The sequence below is a fragment of the Emys orbicularis genome, chromosome 8, assembly GCF_028017835.1.
Source record: "Emys orbicularis isolate rEmyOrb1 chromosome 8, rEmyOrb1.hap1, whole genome shotgun sequence".
NCBI lineage: Eukaryota > Metazoa > Chordata > Testudines > Emydidae > Emys > Emys orbicularis.
The window spans coordinates 102461808-102481230 of record NC_088690.1 but is presented as its reverse complement, the minus strand read 5'-3'; the positions used below and the strand labels follow the sequence as shown (position 1 = coordinate 102481230).

At 40.6% G+C, this 19423-nt stretch overlaps 1 protein-coding gene across 4 annotated transcripts in view; it reads left to right on the top strand.

Annotated features, from left to right (window-relative positions):
• The window catches only part of LOC135883017 (core histone macro-H2A.1), a 72770-nt gene that overhangs the window by 47407 nt on the left and 5940 nt on the right, over window positions 1–19423 (top strand). For 2 of the 4 annotated variants that reach the window (XM_065410052.1, XM_065410051.1), the window contains exons 6-8: window positions 11676–11766; window positions 15599–15688; window positions 18948–19122. In XM_065410052.1, the coding sequence (XP_065266124.1) occupies window positions 11676–11766; window positions 15599–15688; window positions 18948–19122 (356 nt within the window). Of the gene's footprint in view, window positions 1–10000; window positions 10101–11675; window positions 11767–15598; window positions 15689–18947; window positions 19123–19423 lie in introns of all 4 variants that reach the window. The other 2 variants (XM_065410050.1, XM_065410049.1) reach the window with 1 other exon arrangement.

Genomic DNA, 19423 nt, shown 5'->3' with positions numbered 1-19423 from the left:
ACTGTAAAGCATTTCATCTTTCGGTATGTTTCCCCATCTCTAAAATGGAGATATATACATACATTCCTCACAGGGATGATAGCAGGCTTAATGCACTAATGATGGAGACCATTCTTCCTTAAATATTGATTGATTTTAGTTTTTCAAGCAACCTTCCATTGTTCTGGGTGCTCTTACAAAAATTTGCAATATAAACATTCAAAGCACCAAACAGATTACTGTTATGGCCTCTTAGATATTACTTTTATTCACTGTAATAAGAACAAGCACTACAAATAATAAATAAGAATAACGGGCCCAAAAGATAACTACTCTTCCCTAAAACCTATAATCAATAACCTTCAAATGACCCTTCTCCTCCCTGAATGCCTCTACAAGCATGTTCATGAGATCAGCAAATCCGGGATGTGGCAGACTTAAGGGGAAGCAAGGAAGTAATCCTATACTTGCTACCATGTCATCCATGATGCCTTAATGGGAAAAATCCTTTTTCCTGGCTCCACATTTGGAGGACAGAAAGGGCTTACTAGCAAGAACTGGGCTCTGTCACTGCAATATCCCCCAAAGATTCAATTACTGAGAACATTGTAGCACACACAGCAGGCTTGGGTACAGTCCATTTCTAAAATGTATTGTTGATTTTGAACAAAATCTTTAAGCAGCTGTATTAAGCTTCATTTAAATTCAGAGGTTTTCAGAAATTGTGTTGCTGCCATTTTCCATAGGGGAACCCCCCCTTCATTTATTAAAACATGTAGAAACCTATTTATTCATGTTATACAAACCTTAAAATAATAATCTAGTTGATTTTAAAATTACTGTCGCGTTCTACAAAAGATGCCTTTGTGGCAACCCAGAATTATTAAAATATTGTATCAATTAACTAGAGGTGCCGACACTTGTTTTTCTGGAATTGTTGACCAGTTGCTGGATTGGAAAACTTTAGTGGTAAGCATCTGGGTCTGGCTTTTCAAAGAGGCTTCAACTTGGTCTGAAATAGACATTTCAGTTTTGTGTGAGCAAATTAAATTGATAGGTAATTACTCAGTCCTTACTCAGGCAAAACAGCAAAGAATTCAAAGGAGTTTTGCCTGAAGTAAGGCCTGCCAGAGTTGGCCAAATAATAATAATTAGCACTTCTGTGGCACTTAACATTTTCTAAGTATGCTTTAACTAATTCATCTAATTAAATGTTAACTAATTAGAGGCCTACCCAGTGTTGTACATGCAAGTGCAATTTATGTCTCTTTTTAACAATGTGACCCTTTAGGGATCACTTCTCTTCTTTTGCCTGATATACAAACTTGTATAATATGATGCGTGCTCACATATTGGACAGTAAAATCGAGCCATTAGTCATCAGGATTTAATTCTCAATGAAAGCTTTTGATTTATATTGTAAATATATGACAGATACCTAACACTGCACAATAAGTGCCTAATTCAACAAAAAGTGTCGAATTGCTGCACAGTAAAAAGGCAGCACAAGACTGGATGATGGGTCTTTCGTAGGTGGATTTTTATAGTTAAATTGGGACGTACATTAATAACTAACATAAATGCATGAATATCAAGGGGACCCCAAAACTGAAAAACCAAAATGGTCTGGAGTTAATAAAAGTGAGGGGAGAACCCACAGAAATCTGGGAACTAGGGAACAAAAAGAGTTAACTTGAAAATGAAACAAACAAATATGTTCAGGCCTCTATTACAATTTAAATCCCATATGGTCAGCTGTTTATTTCAGTGTACGCAAAGCTTTTTTCAGTATTGGTTTGATTTGATTTAAAAAGAGAAAAACAGCAGTTGCTTGTAGTCATACTCAAGACTCAAACTGGATTATGTGAAAAGTCAGTAACTAGATGTGTGAAATATTACTGGGTTCAAATTTTTCCACATTTCATTACGAAGTCAAAAATGGGCCCATATTTGCACAGATGTTCAAGTATGCTAATTTTTGGAACTAAAATGGGCCCATTTTTTGAGTGAAGATTGCTTACAGGTTAAAATCATGCAAACAATTATGCATTGGCAAGTTTTTTAAAAACAACATTTCTATGTCTGTGTGCATAATCACATGAAATGAAATGGTGACAATTTTTGTTGGAAACGCCACAGCAAAAATTATAAATTTTGCACATCTCTAGGAATGACCTGTTGACTTTACTGGCATCTAGATCATACATTACACAAAACCAGTTGTGCAGTATATCGACACCTTTATATTCCCTCTCAGTAAATTAACTCACACACAGGAAGGAGATGTGCACTTAAAATTAAGTAACATGGATTAAAATACAACAGACCAAATTCAGCAATCGGTGGAAGTAATCTCTGGGTCTCAATATACTTGATTACACTGAAATGTTATACTTCATAGGTCAGATCCAAAGCCCATTGAATTCAAAAGGAATCTTTCCGTTGACTTCAGTGGCCTTTAGATCAGGATTTATATAAGTGAATGAGAACTTTGTCTTTAGATTTCTTTATCTATAAATATTTGATAGAAATTTAGCATTAGCTCAAATACATACTTGGGTGGCCTTCTGTACTGCGTAGTCAGACACTGAAAAAGTCACTTTAGGTGCATGGATAGCACCATACTGATCACATCTATAGGCATAATTATAATGTGTATATATCTGCTTATTCTCACTGTTGTGCTCTACAAAAGGGATTAGAGAGATTACAAGTATAAACATTATTGAATCATCATATTTTTAAAACATTTGCGTTAGTTTGGTGCTTATGATATCAAAGACTTTACAACACTACTACAACTAGGGCACAGTGTAGTTAAGCACAATTTTAAACTTCTCCACACAGTTTTGTCAAAGTGCTGTCTTCACTAGACTCTTGCTGTCCCAGTGGTGGGTACGTCATGAGCAGAGTCTGACATTCCATGTTCAATTGTCCCAGACTACAGAGTAGATACTCCCAAACTTGCACTCAGTAATGAACAAACTGCAGTAATAGTGTGTCACTGAGCACTTTTTTACAGATATGTTCTTACTGGTATGGTATTGTAACTTTAATTCTTCTTCGAGTAGTATACCTAGGGTGCTCGACTTCAGGTGCACATGTGCCTCTCGCGCCCTTGATTGGAGATTTTCCATTAGCAGTGTCCATTTGGCCTGTGCATGCACTCTATACTACCTTGTGCTGCACACCGAGGGTTTGTAGAGTTGCGCTGGCAAACCACCCTCAGTCCCTTCTCTACTGCCTCAGCCTGAGACAAACCTGTAGCATGTCTGCCTTTTATAAGCTTAGCGTGTTCTACAGTTGTTGTTTTAGTTAGTTCAGTGTTTCTAGTTAGTGTTAGTATAGAATTAGTTAGATAGTAGTGAGGGGTTTGGATTTTTTCACCCTTTTTTCAGAGAGCCTATTTGACCTGGCTGGGTATACCTGGCTCACCAGGTTTCAAATGCTGCCTCTTGTCAGGAGGCTCTCCTGGTCAGCGACAGCCACTCGAAGTGTATCCATTTGCTTCGGAGAGTCCCATATCGCCCAACCTCTCAAATTTAGCATGGAAGAATCGGGAGACCAAATGGAGGATGGAACACTCCCTTCAACCTGCTTCCAAGTCAAGTCAAAAGACACATCCCCCCACCCCCCATACATCTGTGTCCGGACAGATCCAGCACCCCTTCGACCTCAGCCCAGTTTCCCCTAAGAGGGGGAAGACAGCAGAGGACTCAAGGAACGCTCCAAAGAAGAGGAGCTCTGTCTCCCACCAGAAGGAGTCAGCTGCCAAAAGGCCCTGATCTCCCAGTCACATTATGGTGTCAGAGACCTTGACCTCTCAGCTCAGTACCCTGGTGGCAAAGGACTCTTCCTCTGGTTCTGGTGGGGCTGGGAGATCCCGGAGCGCTTCAGGGAGGCATCGCTCCAGCAGGCCCCCAGTACTGTTTGTGTAGGACAGGGAGGCCCAGGAAATACTCCTCTAGAATGGCATAGTCTACATCAGATTTACCATCAGTGCCTTCTCACTTGGCACCATAAGGACCAGGAAAATCAAAGCACCAGACACCTTCAGGCCCAGCACCTACGTGCTCCAGATCAATGGTACTGTCTACCCCAACTGTTGCATTGGTACCAACCCACTCGATATTGCAGGAATTTTATTACTCCAGGTACTTGTCAGTTTTAGATGAGCTGGAGTCCCCACTGCTTATGGGTGCCAAACAACTCTCGGTTCTGAGATCCCAGTCTCAAGATTACCATTGTTCTTGGTATCACAAGATTCTCTGACTTTTTTCTCCTGCCCCATCCCCCGCCTCCCGGAAAACATTGAGGAGAATGAAGGAGACATTCAGTCAGTCTCCTCGTTATCAGGGCAGGGGTCTCCTCTATCTCCATGCAGGAACCCGTACTTTGACAAGGATCCTCAAGCACAACAGGAATGGTGAGATCAGCCCTGAGTGTAATCCCCTCTTCTAGATGCCCCCCACCCCCAATGGCCTTACTGGGATCTTTGGGCGGCATATTGGCAATAATTTGCCAAACCTCCAGCTTCATTGCACTGAGAGGCTGGGGTCTCCTATACCATGCCCACAACACAAGGAGACCTTTGAAGAATAGGAGACTAGGGTGGATATGGAGGCCACCCCGCAACTCCTGTTTCATCCTTGTGTCTGGAAAAGTCAATCATGCCTCCACTAACATTGATGGCTGATGATTTTCGTCAGTTCCAGGACCTTTTGAAAAGGGTGTCTGACACCCTTTAGATACCTCTTGAGGTTAAAGACTCACAACACAGGCTCCTGGACATTCTGCAGTCAGCAACACCCAGCCAGGTTGCATTACCTGCTAATGGAGTGTTCCTCCATCCAATGATGACTATGTGGCAAACTCGTGTCACCATCCCTCCAACTTGCAAATAGGTGGATAAGAAATATTATGTCCCTCCCAGGGACTCAGAATTTTTGTTTTCCAATCCCTCACCTATTTCCCTGGTAGTGGATGTTGTAAATTAGAGGGGCAAACTGCATTACTGTACATTACTTACAATAAGGATCAGAAGAGGTTAGATCTCTTTTGGCTGAAAGGCTTACTCATCTGTGACCCTCCAATTTCAGATCTCAAACTATCAGGTGATCATGGCCAAGTATGACTTCATGTATTACAAGAAGTTTGCTGCCTTTATTGAACATCTTACATATGAGCATAGAGAACGCTTTCAGGCCATCATCACAGAGGATCAGTTATCAGCCAGAACCTCTCTCCAAGGGTCCTTAGATGCCGCAGACACTGCTGCCAGATCCATCTCCACAAGGCTAAGGGTGTCATGGCTCCAGCTGTTGAAGTTCCCAAGAGAGGATCAGAATACTGTTGAGGACCTCCTATTTGATGGTCAGAAGTGCTTCTTGGGGATTACAGATGAGTCCCGACACACACTGAAGGACCCCAGGGCCATGTTGAAGTCTTTGGATATATAAACAGCTAAGAACAAGAGGAGATTTTGCAGGTTTCTAACTGCTCAGAGATCACGTCTGGCCCAGTTGTCTGGATTTCACTGGGCCGCCAAACCCACTAGAAAGAAATAAAGATTCCAGAGGAAGAGAGCTCCTCACCCTCCTTCACTGAGTACCCAGTCATCACAACAATTTTGACAGGTCGGTCAAGGGTTTGATTCCTCACCTCTAGCTGGCAAGCTGCAAACTTCACTGACCTTCCCACTTTTGGAGACTGCCTTTCCCATTTCTAACAGGCTTGTCAGCGTATTACAACAGACAAGTGGGCCCTGAAGGTTATAACATTGGGCTACACCTTCAACTTTATGTCCCTCCCTCCCTGCCACTCCCCTTCCCCGTCCCTCTTCAACGAACCCTCTAATGAGACTATACTGAGTCAAGAAGTGCATTCTCTCCTTCATTTAGGAGCGATAGCCCCTGTCCCATCCCCTCACAGTGGGAAAAGGTTTTACTTGAAGTATTTTCTCATGCCCAAGGATGAAGGGTGGAGACCGATCTTAGATCTAAGATGACTGAACAAATTAGTGAAGTCTCAGAAGTTCAGGATGGTGACTCTGGCAGCTATAATCCCTTCTCTAGAGGCAGGAGATTGGTTTTCAGCCCTCAACATACAGGACACCTATTTCCATATAGTGATTCACCCAGCTCACAAGAAATACACACATTTTATCATAGGCCAGGAGCATTTTCAATACTAGGTAATTCCCTTTGCCCTCAGCTTGCCCCTTCGGCTACAAGGTGTTCTCAAAGGTTCTAGTGGTAGTAGCTGCTTTCCTTTGGCAAGAGTCGATTTTAGTTGTTCTGTATCTCAACAGCTGGCTACTTAAGGGCCAATTTTACAAAGTAGTGCTGACCTCCACCCAGGCAGCTCTTACTGTCTTCCAGGACTTGGGTCTCCAGCTGAATGTAAAAAAAAATCTCTTCGCTCTGGTACAGATAATGCAATTTATAGGGGTATACTTTGATTCATTGGCACCCAGACCCTTCCTTTCCATGGGCAGATTCATAACCTTGGCAAATCTGGTCGTGACAATTCAAGGAAATTCCTGATCCACAGTAAGGAACTGTTTACAGTTGACAGCTTTCACCTTTGTAACAAGATTTTGCCTTTTGCTGCTTTCAGGGCTGGTTCAGAAGGATCTATTGCTCAACTAGAGACAGCTTGGACAAACAGGTCACGGTTCCCCTCCAGAAGAACAACTCCCTAGTCTGGTGGAAAAATCAGCTCCATGTCTGCACGGCCATCGCTTTCATCCACCCAGCTCCAGCAGTAACTGTGACAGACACATCACTTTAGGGTGGGGAGCACACCTCCAAACCCTCTCAACTGAAAGGAAACTGGTCTCCATATCAACCTGTTGGAACTCAAAGCAGTCAGGAACGCCTGTCTTCAGTTGCTGCCGCTCATCAGGGGCAAATCAATCAGGATCGTGACAGGCAATGTGGCTTGCATGTTCTGCATCAACAAACAAGGAAGAGTAAGATCTCCTTCCATGTTCATTGAAGCTATAAAGTTATGGAACTGGTTCAGATCTCAGATTCAGATCTCAGCCATTTACCTTCCTGAAGCCCAGAATATCACAGTTGATATGCTCAGCAGGTGCTTCTCCCAGGACTATGAATGGGCATTGGACTAAAATCCTTCATGGGGTATTCCAAAGGTGGAGACTTCCAGAGGTGGACCTATTCGCCACATTCAAAAACAAGAATTATCCCGTTCTGCTCCAGAGGAGGCCTAGGTCACCATGCTTTGGGGACTGCTTTTCTCCTTCCCTGGATGAAGAGCCTGTTCTCCAACACCACTAATACAAAGAGTGATTAACAAGATTAGACAGGGCAAAGACAGGACTATCCTTTTAGTACCGACCTGGTTAAGACAGGCTTGGTATCTTTCCCTGCTTCACCCATGTGTCCAACTGGCATTCAAGCTTCTTACCATCTCTCATCTGGTCTCCCAGGATGCAGGTCGCATGCTTCACACAAACCTAGGGGTCCTCCACCTCTACACATGGCTTCTAGATGGCTCACAGAATTAGAATCCACCTGCTCAATAGGAGAACAACGGGTATGACTAAACATTAGAAGGGAGTCAACTTGAATTAGTTACCTTCAGAAATGGAAAAGATTCAACCACTAGTGTTACCATCACCGTCTTGTGCCTGAATTCTCTTCACTGTCAGCCATCTTGGGTTACCTGCTGGACTTGAAGAAATCAGTGTTATCAACTGGCTCTATTAGGGTTCAAATTGCTGCAATATCGGCATTTCATCACCCACTAGAAGGGTTTTCCATATTTGCTCACCGTATGTCCTCAAGATTTATTAAAGGTTTAGGGAACCTGCAGCCTGCTCCTTGCTTCATTTATGAAGACAGCCTTTCTAGTAGCTATCACATCAACAAGCAGGATTGGGGAGATTGGGGCCTGGCTGGCAGACCCTCCATTTATGGTATTTTTTAAGGACAAGGTCTCTTTATGGTTGCACCCAAAATTCTCACCTACAGTGTTGTCAATTCACATCTTCACTGATCTCTATTCATATACCAGTATTTTTCCCAAACCACATAAAACTCAGCAGGAGACCTCCTTTCATACTTTAGATGTGAGATGGGCATTGGCCTTTTATCTAGATTGGACCAAATAATTTCAGGAATCACCTACACTGTTTGTCTCATCACAGAGAGACCCAATGGGTCTATGATATCTACACAGAGGCTGGATCCTCTGTGTGTATTGTCACTTGCTGCGATGAAGCTGGTGCTCTACCTCCCCAATGGATAACAGCACACTCTATCAGTTCAGGCAACTTCTGCAGCTTTGGTCAACAACATTCCAGTGTCTGAAATATGCAGAGCTACTACATGGGCCTCAGTGCCTACTTTTTCTAAACACTGTGTTTTGGTCCACATCATCAGATCTGATGTGGAGCTTGGTACTGCTGTACCTTCTTCAATCTTCAACTCAATTCCTAAGCCCCCTCCTCTCTGTGGTGCTGCTGCTTGGGAGTCACCTGAGGTGGAGCAACCGTAGAGATGCTACTCGAAGAAAAAGAAGAAGAGGTTACCTTTTGCAGTAGCTGTGGTTCTTTGAGATGTGTCCGCCTCTGGGTGTTCCACTACTGACCCACCTTCCCTTCGGCTTTGTTGGACATTCAGATAGAGAAGGAACTGAGGGCGGTTCACCCGCACAGCTCTGCGTACCTTCGGTGCATGGCACGAGGTTGTATCAAGCGCATATGGGGGCCGAATGGCCATTGCTAATGTAAAATCTCCAGTCAAGGCTCAAGAGGTACATTGTGCATCGGCAGTGGGGCACCCATAGGGACTCACATCTCAAAGAACCACAGTTGTGGCACAAGGTGTATGTTTCTTATTTGAACATGACTTATGATTTAATGAACACTTAATATGCCTTGCTCAAAACATGTTGCTAGACGTTAAAACTATATTGCCTGAGATTCACTTGATAGTTTCATTTTTAAAGAACTTAAGACATAAATGTGAGGTTAATCTCCCGATGCCTGTGCTAATTGATTTCCATCACCCTGATACATACCAATGATAAATCCTCCTAATACTGATGGCTTTGGGGATGTCTAAAATACAGCCCTGTGCAGGTATAGTTCACAGGCTGCAGGCAGTTTATTTTTAGAAAAATATTTAACTAAAAGAAAAAGTAGAGCCCCTAAAAATATTCCACTGGATTGCAGCACAAGCATGCACCATAAACACCGCAAATATACAGACAGAGTCTTACATTTACTCTATATGCACTCTATATGCATCCGAAGAAGTGGGTTGTAGCCCACGAAAGCTTATGCTCTAATAAATTTGTTAGTCTCTAAGGTGCCACAAGTACTCCTGTTATTTTTGCGGATACAGACTAACACGGCTGCTACTCTGAAACCTTACATTTACTCAGTGATGCTACTTCACCAGCCCTTCTACCAATTTAACGCAGTCCTGGACAAATGAACATTTAAGCTACTAAGGTGCAGATCATGATGTCTGCTTCTGTGACTGAAAAGGAAAGACTGGCAGTGTCATTGGAAATAAATGCCCGATTTCTCCAAAACATCTTCACACTTAATGGATTAAGCAAAGAAGGGGAGACCCATTAAAACCACCATGTACTCTGTTAAAAGTCCTGGCCTGTCTAAAGAATTCCTGGCTCAACTTGAGGCATAAGAAGTCGTGAGAGTATCTTTGAGCCAGGAGTTCAAGGGGGAATGGTTTATCCTTTATCATGTCAGTGCAGGAATTTCAAACAATTCTGAACATAAAACATACACTGTATAAGCTCATTAACAAGAACATTGACTTCCTTTCCATATACAGAACAATGTTTGAGTCTTGTGTTTGAAATTGATTCTTTGTTGGACCAATAACCCCTTTTATGACCTGCACTTTATTTTGCGTATTTATTTGCAGTGATGCTATCTCCATCTGTGTTGCAAAGCTTACTTTTCTGCAGCTTCTCTGATTTCCCAGCTGTCCTGTTATTTCCCACCTCATGCTTTTCTTTTCAGCTGAACCTTATTCACAGTGAAATCAGTAATTTAGCCGGCTTTGAGGTGGAGGCCATTATCAATCCTACCAATGCTGACATTGACCTTAAAGATGACCTAGGTAAATGGGGAATGGGTTGACACAACTAATGGTCACATGAAAATTATGGAACCCAGAATTTATTCTCCTGGACTTCATGCATTAAAACAAAACTTCAAATTCTTAAGTGCTCAAGAAAGTAGAACCCGGAAAATTCAGTTAAGAAGCATGATTTGCACCAATTCTAAATACTTGTATATTAATTATTAGTGATTGTCTTCAAGTTGATTGCAATTAAAATAAGAAGTCATCTAAATTCCTTTCCATAATGCTCATAATTGACTGTTAGCTACTTTGAGGGGGGGTTCTTATGTGGATTCATTAAGGATAAAAATATTCTTTGTCAGATTACTTTCAAAATAAGCAGTTTCTCCATTCTACCTGCAATCCCTTGTTTTCAAAGTAGACACAGAAATTCGTAAAGAGGGATGATCAAATAATCCCCCAAATTGGCTTTCTGCCTTGATTTCATGTTTAATTCAATCAACTGGCTTGTATGTTTTCATTAGTCTTCAATTACCCCTCTCCATCACCTTCATATTCAGTTGAAAACCAATACTGATTTTATAGCAGCATAAAACTTGAAAATATATTACAGGGTACGGTGTATTGCTTTTATGGCTTCCACTCTGTTTCAAATAAAATATTACCCTTCAGCAGAAGTCTGTCTACTAAAAAAAAGTACTGATCTAGATGCACTTCATGTCATACTATTTTTAATACCTGTTCTTTTTTATTACTTTTCAGATTTCCTTAATGGAACAGTAAATTTGATTCCATTTTCACTGCATTTTATACATGAATATATATGTGTAAATTACCAAGACAAAGATACAAGAAAGCTGAGTCTAAGTCAGTGTTCATCTAATTATATAAAAGTGTGTGTATATATAATATTTATACTTCACTTGTTCAAAAACTATCTTATTTTTAAAAAAAACCACACAAATAAATGGACTACCAGAGGGAAAATGTTACATCATGCACGTATTTTTAAAAATGTAAAAAAAATCTTTAAAATCTAACTTAATTAGATGGATAAAATGTGGATTTTCAAAAAAATTACTCAGCTCTATTTTTAAAAGGACAACTCTGCCTGAAAATATTTTCCCCCAACATGAAGGTTCCTTTCTTTTTAGAAGCTGACAACATGATGAAAATTGCAAATTTAGAAGTGACAGCAATGGTGGCAAAAAATGGAGAAACTAATTATTTTGTTTGACTTGATGATCCAGAATTTCTTTTTAAACAGATACCATATTTTAGTGTCATGCTCTGTGGGGTGCTGGTATTAGAGGTTTCTGCAAAGTGAAATGGGGTTTTAGATGGTTTTAAAACTTTCAAAATGATCTCATGTGATTGCTCTGACTTGTCATCCAAACATTTATTTAACCATGTCATACTCAACATTCCTCCTCCTCTTCTCCACACACCCTTCTTTACACAGACTTGCACACACTACTCAGAATACTCTCTTGGCCCGAGGTTTGGAGATGTAAAGGTAGGAAAACATGGACGTTGGTACATGTGTAAATGTAGAGCCTGTCCTCGGTCTCTGTCCAACGTGGTTGATATACATTTGTTTACCTGTTGTAGTTGCAAGTTGTACAGGCTGACATTGCCACGATCGACAGTGATGCTGTCGTTCACCCGACAAACTCTGACTTCTACACCGGTGGTGAAGTAGGTAATGGAAAGTTCAGTGCTGCAGAGTTTGTATGTGTGTGCATGGTCAATCAGCAGCAACAAGCTTGTCCAAGCTATGCAGATCTGCATTCCTTTCTCGCTTCCAGCAGTCCTGACTGATCGTAAAAACAAGCGAGTAAATGCAAAGTCATTGGACAGCTCTGACTTGCATAGTCAGATCAGACTTTTAAAAGCAAAGTTATAGAACGCACAACCAAAACCAAAGTGCAAGAAACAGAGGTGCAGTGCTCATGTGTGCCCAATTAAAGGGTACTAGAGGATTGTTTGTTTTGGCTATGTAAATGCCTAGACTTGAATAAAGTTGGGCCAGACCCCTCAGATTTCTGACTTAGATCCAGTTTCCCCACTCCTCACCAAATGTGAGGTGTTCACATCTGACATCCTGGGGGTAGCCTGTCTGGAATTTCTAAACTCAGACGCTCAGTCATCTGGTCACATTTTACATGCAGCCCAATTGTATTTGTGGCTCTCATAAGCTGTTTCTGTATTCTCATGTACACTTGCATAGACATGCTAGACCAAAGAGAGAATGCAGGGAGGCAGAATGACTCAAGGAGTTCCATTTAATTTTTTATTCTTAAGATTCATTAAGATGTGTAACTCATTATTTTTAATCACATAATTCCCTGAGAAGCACCTTGTATCTCAATGATTTTAAAGCATTTCTCAAATTTTAGAATAGAAATGTAGACAGAGGAGGGAGCAAAAAAGTATTAGGCCATACTGAAACTGCCTGGAAAACTTAAGGTAGAATGGAATTATCCAAACTGGAACTTGGAGTGAACATTAAGGTTGCTGCTAAGAGTAGCAACCTACTCTTATAATAGGATGTGACAACAGGGATCACAGCCTCATTTTACCACTGAACTTAACCGCACAGGGCCCCTTAATGCCTGGGATGTTATTTCATTATTGGCTTCAAGGGAAGAGTGGCTCCTACAGGATCAGCACTTCCTACAACACCTTGGGGTTTCCTGAAAGACCTCTCTTCCAAGCAACATCCAGACAAACCCAATTCTGCATAGCTTATTAGAGCAGCAGAGACAACACCCTGAGCTGGTGCAGCTGTAGACTAGCTGGCTAAAGGAAATTACACAGAAGCCTCAAAAATAAAATACAAGAATATTCTGTATTTGAATAATATGCTTCTAAAGTCTATAAGGTTCAGCTAGCTAATGTACTCGTCTCTTACTTTTTGAAGAGATGCTTTTGAAACTAGTGGACAAAGAAACTTCTATGAAAAATGCACTGATCATGCTTTCATGTATGTTCTAATTACATCTGACTGCTGGAAGAAAGAATAAAAATGCACAAATGCTTAGCTTCCGATTATTAACTTTTACCATCCTTCTAACAATTAAATGTACTGTGGGTTTATCCTGAACATTATACAAGCCTAAATTTCTGTTTAGGCTGTTTTTCAACACTGATACCCATGCCTGCTTGGAAAGCATGAGATAATGACCTTACTCTCATGGAAGTAACACATATTTATGCCTATGAGTAAATAAGCCACTAATCTTGAAGCTGTGAAGCAAGACATTCACCAAGAACCTTACTAATGTAGTGGTAAATGTGCCCTTTTCTAGATACAGCTCATAATTGCACAAGAAGGTAGTGACGTATAATGCAAAAATTAAAACTTCACTATCCGTTAAAAAGGCTGAATTTAATTTAGGAATAAATGCAGAAATTAGTGTTGATCTGTATGAAATACTTTTTCTTTTCACCACATCTGCAAGGAGATAAGTATTTGGATTGTTACATGAAAAGTGAAACCACAATTTAAAAAAAATTGATTTTATAGATTTTGTTTTCACAGTAAATGAATCTTCATCAGAAGGGGTGGAAGCTCCATTTCTTGACACAATTAAAACTAATCTAGACAAAATGCCATTACGTATACAACAATGCTATAATGGCAGAGTGCTGTCACTCAGTGACAGCATATCCCTTTTCTCTCTGTAGATTCTCTGTGGTTGTGCTAGAGGGTACATGGTCCCTGCACAGTGTGTGCCCCAGTTCTGGTCAAATTCACTAACAGCCCCAAATGGGGTATTTCTGGGTGGAGTGAAAGCTCATTTTCCTTCATCCCTTTACACTCTAGAGTGGCTGCACAGTGGGCAGCGCTAGCTAGGCCTGTTAAATAGCAAATGGCACCCCCTCCATCCTTCCAGCCCTATCAAGATATGTTTTTCAAAGGCATAATACTTCTAAGCACCTCTACTCAGGTGGTGCAACTCCCCCTTATCCCCCGTTGGCTCAGACTTAAGAGTTCTCCCGATTCTACAACTATAGCTATAAAAATGTGCCATTTGGAACATAGCTAATGGATGTGCAGGTAACTTCTGAGCTATCATGGAGGTAATCAGGAAAATTGCACTCATTTGTGAAAATGACCCTAGACTAAAATATTTAGGTGTAAAGTTGAGATGTTTACTGTGAAGAATTTAAACCCTGAACTGATTTTGGGTTCATACTAGGACAAAATGCCAAAGGTCTGATTTTGCAGTCCGTACTTGGACAAAATGCCCAGTGTCCGTCAGTTATGGCGAAAGAGCATAGGATGCATACTTTCTAAAATGATTAGCATCCAAATGCAGTAGAATAAACTGCATTTAACAAAAGCAGAGTCAAAGTCAAAAAGTCAGTAGACAACAGTTACTTAACAAACTTTTAATATTAATTTTGGATGACATCTAATGATGTCAAAGCAAAGCAGGCTGCTGCAGTGCCGTTAGCTCTTAGAATTGTAGCCCTGTTTAGCAAAATGAATCTCGTAGGAGGGTCTCTGCTTCACCGAGCATACAATATGTGCATTTCCATCAGAAAATGCAGTTTTCCCCTCCCAGTCAGTAACATGAATGGGCTTCACCAAATAAATGTGTAACTCTACTACAGTTTCTAATTCTGATTTATTTATTTTTTTTAATCTGTTTTCAAAGTAATATCACCAATCAGAAACTTTGATACCACTTCTTACTTTGCCTATCTTATAATAAATGTGCACAGTGCTAAATGGTTTGGGGTGCTTAAGTAGTTAGGGAAATGTTTTCTTGGGCTATTTTTATATTAATATATGAAACTAGAGCTGCAAAATAAGATCTAAACCATTTCATGTTGGACTGCCTTTGTAGACTGCACCTTTTGTTGCCCTGAAACACTGCACAGCTCTCTTCCTCCCAGAGCGACAGTGTCCAGCTCCTTAGCAGTAGTTAGCGAAGTTCATTGGAGGAGTATGTTCCTTAGAGATTCTCCTTATTTCTGAGGCTCTTCCTCTTGGTTAAAGGTGGCTCAACAAGCTGGGCAGTTGCCAAGTAAAGCAGCCCGCTGCACTCACGAGACTGTTTCATTCCTGGTGCCACCTGTTGGGGTCAGGGATCAAGATCAGGTGAGTTTCAAGTTCTTATTGTGGCAAATTGCTCTTTAAAACAATTTATAAGAGAAAGGGGAACTGAATCCTAGGGGAAGAATTATGAACCATCAGTCACCATTAAACTAGCCCATGAAACACAGCACGGTACCAGGAACTATGTGGTATGGAGGCAACTAGGAATGTCACCACACATGTTGACATTGAAATCAGAATATGAGTGTTAGAGAAGGGATACAAATGTGAGGTCCTGGTGGGATTTATTTTTAAATGACTAGTTAACTCCAAAGTCCCAAAAGGTTTAGATCTTACTTTGCAGTCCCCAAAAAGATGTTTGGGCAGTAAAATCTAGGCTATATGACCACCTAAAACAATGAATCACATGTCTGCTTTAGCAACTCAGGGACAGATGGATAAACTAAAACATGTCTTTGTTCAGGGAGCACTTTGGAGAAGAAAGGTGGCAAAGAATTTGTGGAGGCCATCATTGAACTTCGCAAAAAGAATGGGCCATTGGACGTAGCAGGAGGTGAGGCTTAAATCTCTGAAAATGGACGAATAGAAAGTCTGCATGTGTTGTGATTTCTAGTTGACTTTCGTTTTGGTTTTATTGTATATTGTGTATAAATCAGTCACAAACAGACCTATTTGAACATAACACTTGCATGGGTTTCTCTCATATATTGATGTGTGTGATTGATAGCGTATGCCTGTATACATGTGTATTTATATACTTAAAGATAGTATTCTTGCTCTTTAAGGCCTCAATACAGCAAAGCACTTAAGCATGTGATAAGCACATGCTTAACTTTAAACACATTTTCAATTCCATCCTTATTCATCAAAGCACATACTTACATCCGATTGACCTTAACGAAACTTGAGCACATGCTTAAAGTTAAGCATCTGCTTAAGGGTGGTGTTGAATCGGGACCTAAGTCATCTGTATAAATGTGATTCTTTCAAACAGTTTATGAATTTTTCATGCCCAGTTATCAATATCTCAGTAATAGGAAAAAATCTTGCATATGGTCAATAAAGTTTGATGAATTGCAAAATGTAATATTAGGCCATCTGTAAAATTGTTGATATATGTTGTGAATAAAGAATTCTGATTCTGCCATCTGTGTTTACACTGTAAAAATAAATACAGTGCATGCAGTTTACTAAATGAATACTGACTACAACTAGGACAGAATTTATGACTTGGGGTATTACAGGAAAAATTATCACTGTTTATGTCTGCTGTTTATCTTCACTTTAAGTTGCTTAGTTTTTATCATGTCACACTCACTGCACTGTCCTCATTTGTCCAAACTTGAAAATGGAGACGTACATTTAAACATAATGCTTACTTTGTTACTAATGGTTCTTGTTTCATGAAAATTATAGAATGAACTGTTCCCATATTCTTGATTGACTACAGTACTCTACAGTATTCCTTATTGCTGTATAAACTCAGCCACACTGGGCTCAGCATAGTATCTGAGACTGCAGGGAAAAGTGGCTCTCAGTCACAAATCCACTTCCCCAATCCTGGGACCAGCTGGGCAGCCCGGGCTCTGTGAGGCCAGCAAAAAGTGCCACCTCCAGTTTCTGACCACCGGAGAATAGTGGGCTCCAGTCATGCCCCCAGCATCCCCTGGACATTTCCCCTATCTCTGGGGATTCCTGTTCCATAGTGGAGACTAAACCATGGTTATCTTCCTGGAGCATAGCTGTAACCGTAGCAGAATTCTGCACACAGACCTTGTATGTTTTATAGAAAACTGTAAAATACTTCCTCTTTCAAAGCACTTTAATTTGAAATAAGTGAAAATTGCTTTGGATAATTAACAGTTGTCCTCCAGAGTCCCCATAGTTCCATCAGAAGGCTCTCTCCATTTCAGAGACAGTAAAACTAGTGAGGCATGTCGGCACAGTATTTTCCTCTTGCAGTTTGAAGGTATTACAAGTGAAGAGAGGTACTGATTTGGTCACATCAGAGTCGCACGATACATAAAATTCCACTGACTAGAGATGTGTCAGCTGGCTTTATTAGATTTTTCTTGGATTTATGATATATTCTGAATCTGCCAACTTTTTAGAGCTAATTATGACAAAATTGCCTCGCCCTGAGGTTATTCAATATGTTGAGCATCTGCAGGCCCCAAAGTGCGCAAATGCTTGTGCTTCCATTGCCCCTTAGAATTTACCCCGCTGCAGTCAGAATTCCACATGCCAAAGTCTATTTTCTCTTTTTTTGCGGCACCTACAGGATAATATCCATATGTGATAACATGGCTCCAGGAGTTATTGTATGGAGTTGTTTTTACAATATGGCCACCATATTGTAATAACAAAGTGCTCCATAAACATTCCAGCATGGAAGAGAGAATTTCTTGCCAAGAGGAGCATTTGCAAGTCTGATTGTTAGAAGCAAGCTCCCATTTCGTACCCACAATTTTGTGGGCACAGATAGCTTCAGCCACAGATGCAATTAGATGTCTGTCTGACTGTGAACTGCTATTCAAGTTTGTATTGTGCGACTAACTTTGTACTTGAGCCTATGAATAGGCATTTTTTTAATGAACCAAAGTAAGTAAAATTAAATTCTTGTATTTTCCACCACTGAACTGCAGGTGCAGAATAGAGACACAATCTGGCCCTGAGCTCCCTGGTATGCACGTAGTCTGCTCCCTTCTCTGCACCCAGCCAGCTGTGCAGAGGAAGGTGAGAGGTGGTGAGGCTATAGCCTTGCTTCCTGCCCTGTCCTCTTGGGAGATTTGTGCTCCCAAGTCACAGGAGCCATCTCTGCACTCACAGAGCCTGGAGACTGATTGTCACTAGTCCATTTGTGGGGTGTCCTTGTGTCCCTTGCACATCAGTGCCAGGGTTGAGGTGCCATGATATAATTAGCATATAAAATGCCCTCTTCCATTCCCTGGCACACACAAGGTCATGTCTTCTGATATATAAAAACAATAAATCAAATGCTGTAAATCCATAAATCCATACTGGACAGTTGTCTCATTAAATAATGACAGAGGTAAACTAGAAAACAGCATTGTATCAGTCATCAAGGGTGAGGTGATGCATGCGACAGAGAAATTTTAAAGTAACATCAATCCAGAACACTCTATTGAAATTAGACAAAGTAGACTCACTCATACTAAATCAGAAACAGAGTGCCGCATTGGCAGGGAATAAAAGAAAACAGTTGCATAATTACTGTAGCTTTTCCTGTCGATTTATAGATACATCATAATCTTTGCATTTGATGTCATTTGGGCTGCAGTCTAATCCAAAGCTGGCTCAACAAATTGTATATTAACACCAAACCTCTAAAGATCACAGAGGTAGTTAATCTGAGACTGGAACAACATCCTGGCACATACTGTAACTTGACAGTAACATTACAATAAAACTACAGCGGCCCTGTAACAGTTTTATACTCCAACAGACAACCCAACTTTGTAACATACTATCTGATAAAATGAGAAGAAAGTTGCAATAAAGTGCCCACTTCAAATTTATGTCTCCTCTAAATTGCCAGTGATAGATTTTGTTCTCTATTCATTGAGGTCTATTATAGTTGTAACTTACAAATCACTCCAACAAAACGTAGTAGCAAATGTAAAACAGTCTATGTAATCATGTTCTCTCTTCAGGCTATTTGATTTGTACGATAAAGGATCCACTGGGATTATAGCAGTGTCTGTCAGCTGTTTACAGTTTTAATCACACTTCCACTTTTTTAATCCTGACAAGATGAAAGCAATTAAATTTCACTTTCTGTTTCTTACTAGCTGTTGTCAGTGCAGGCCATGGACTGCCTGCTAAATTTGTGATCCACTGTAATAGCCCGGGTTGGGGTTCAGACAAATGTGAGGAGCTGCTGGAAAAGACAGTGAAGAACTGCTTGGCTCTGGCAGATGAAAAGAAACTAAAGTCAATTGCATTTCCTTCAATTGGCAGTGGCAGGTAAGGTTGTCATGCAAACCTATTACCTAACTGGATGTGGGTCAGATTTTCTAATGCAACCCTACGTCCTCCAGGCCTTACTTGGGCATAACTCCCATTGCTGCAATATTGATTTATTCTTGTTCACCCACTCAATTCAGATCTCTTTAATGAAATTGCCCCTTGCTTGTAGACTAGTTCAACCAGTAAATCCCAATTGAAATACTCTAGTGAATCATAGTTCAGACTTGAGCAGGTTGAACAATAATCCCTGCAGAATCATAAAGTACACAAATACATTCACGTGAATAAAATGCATTTT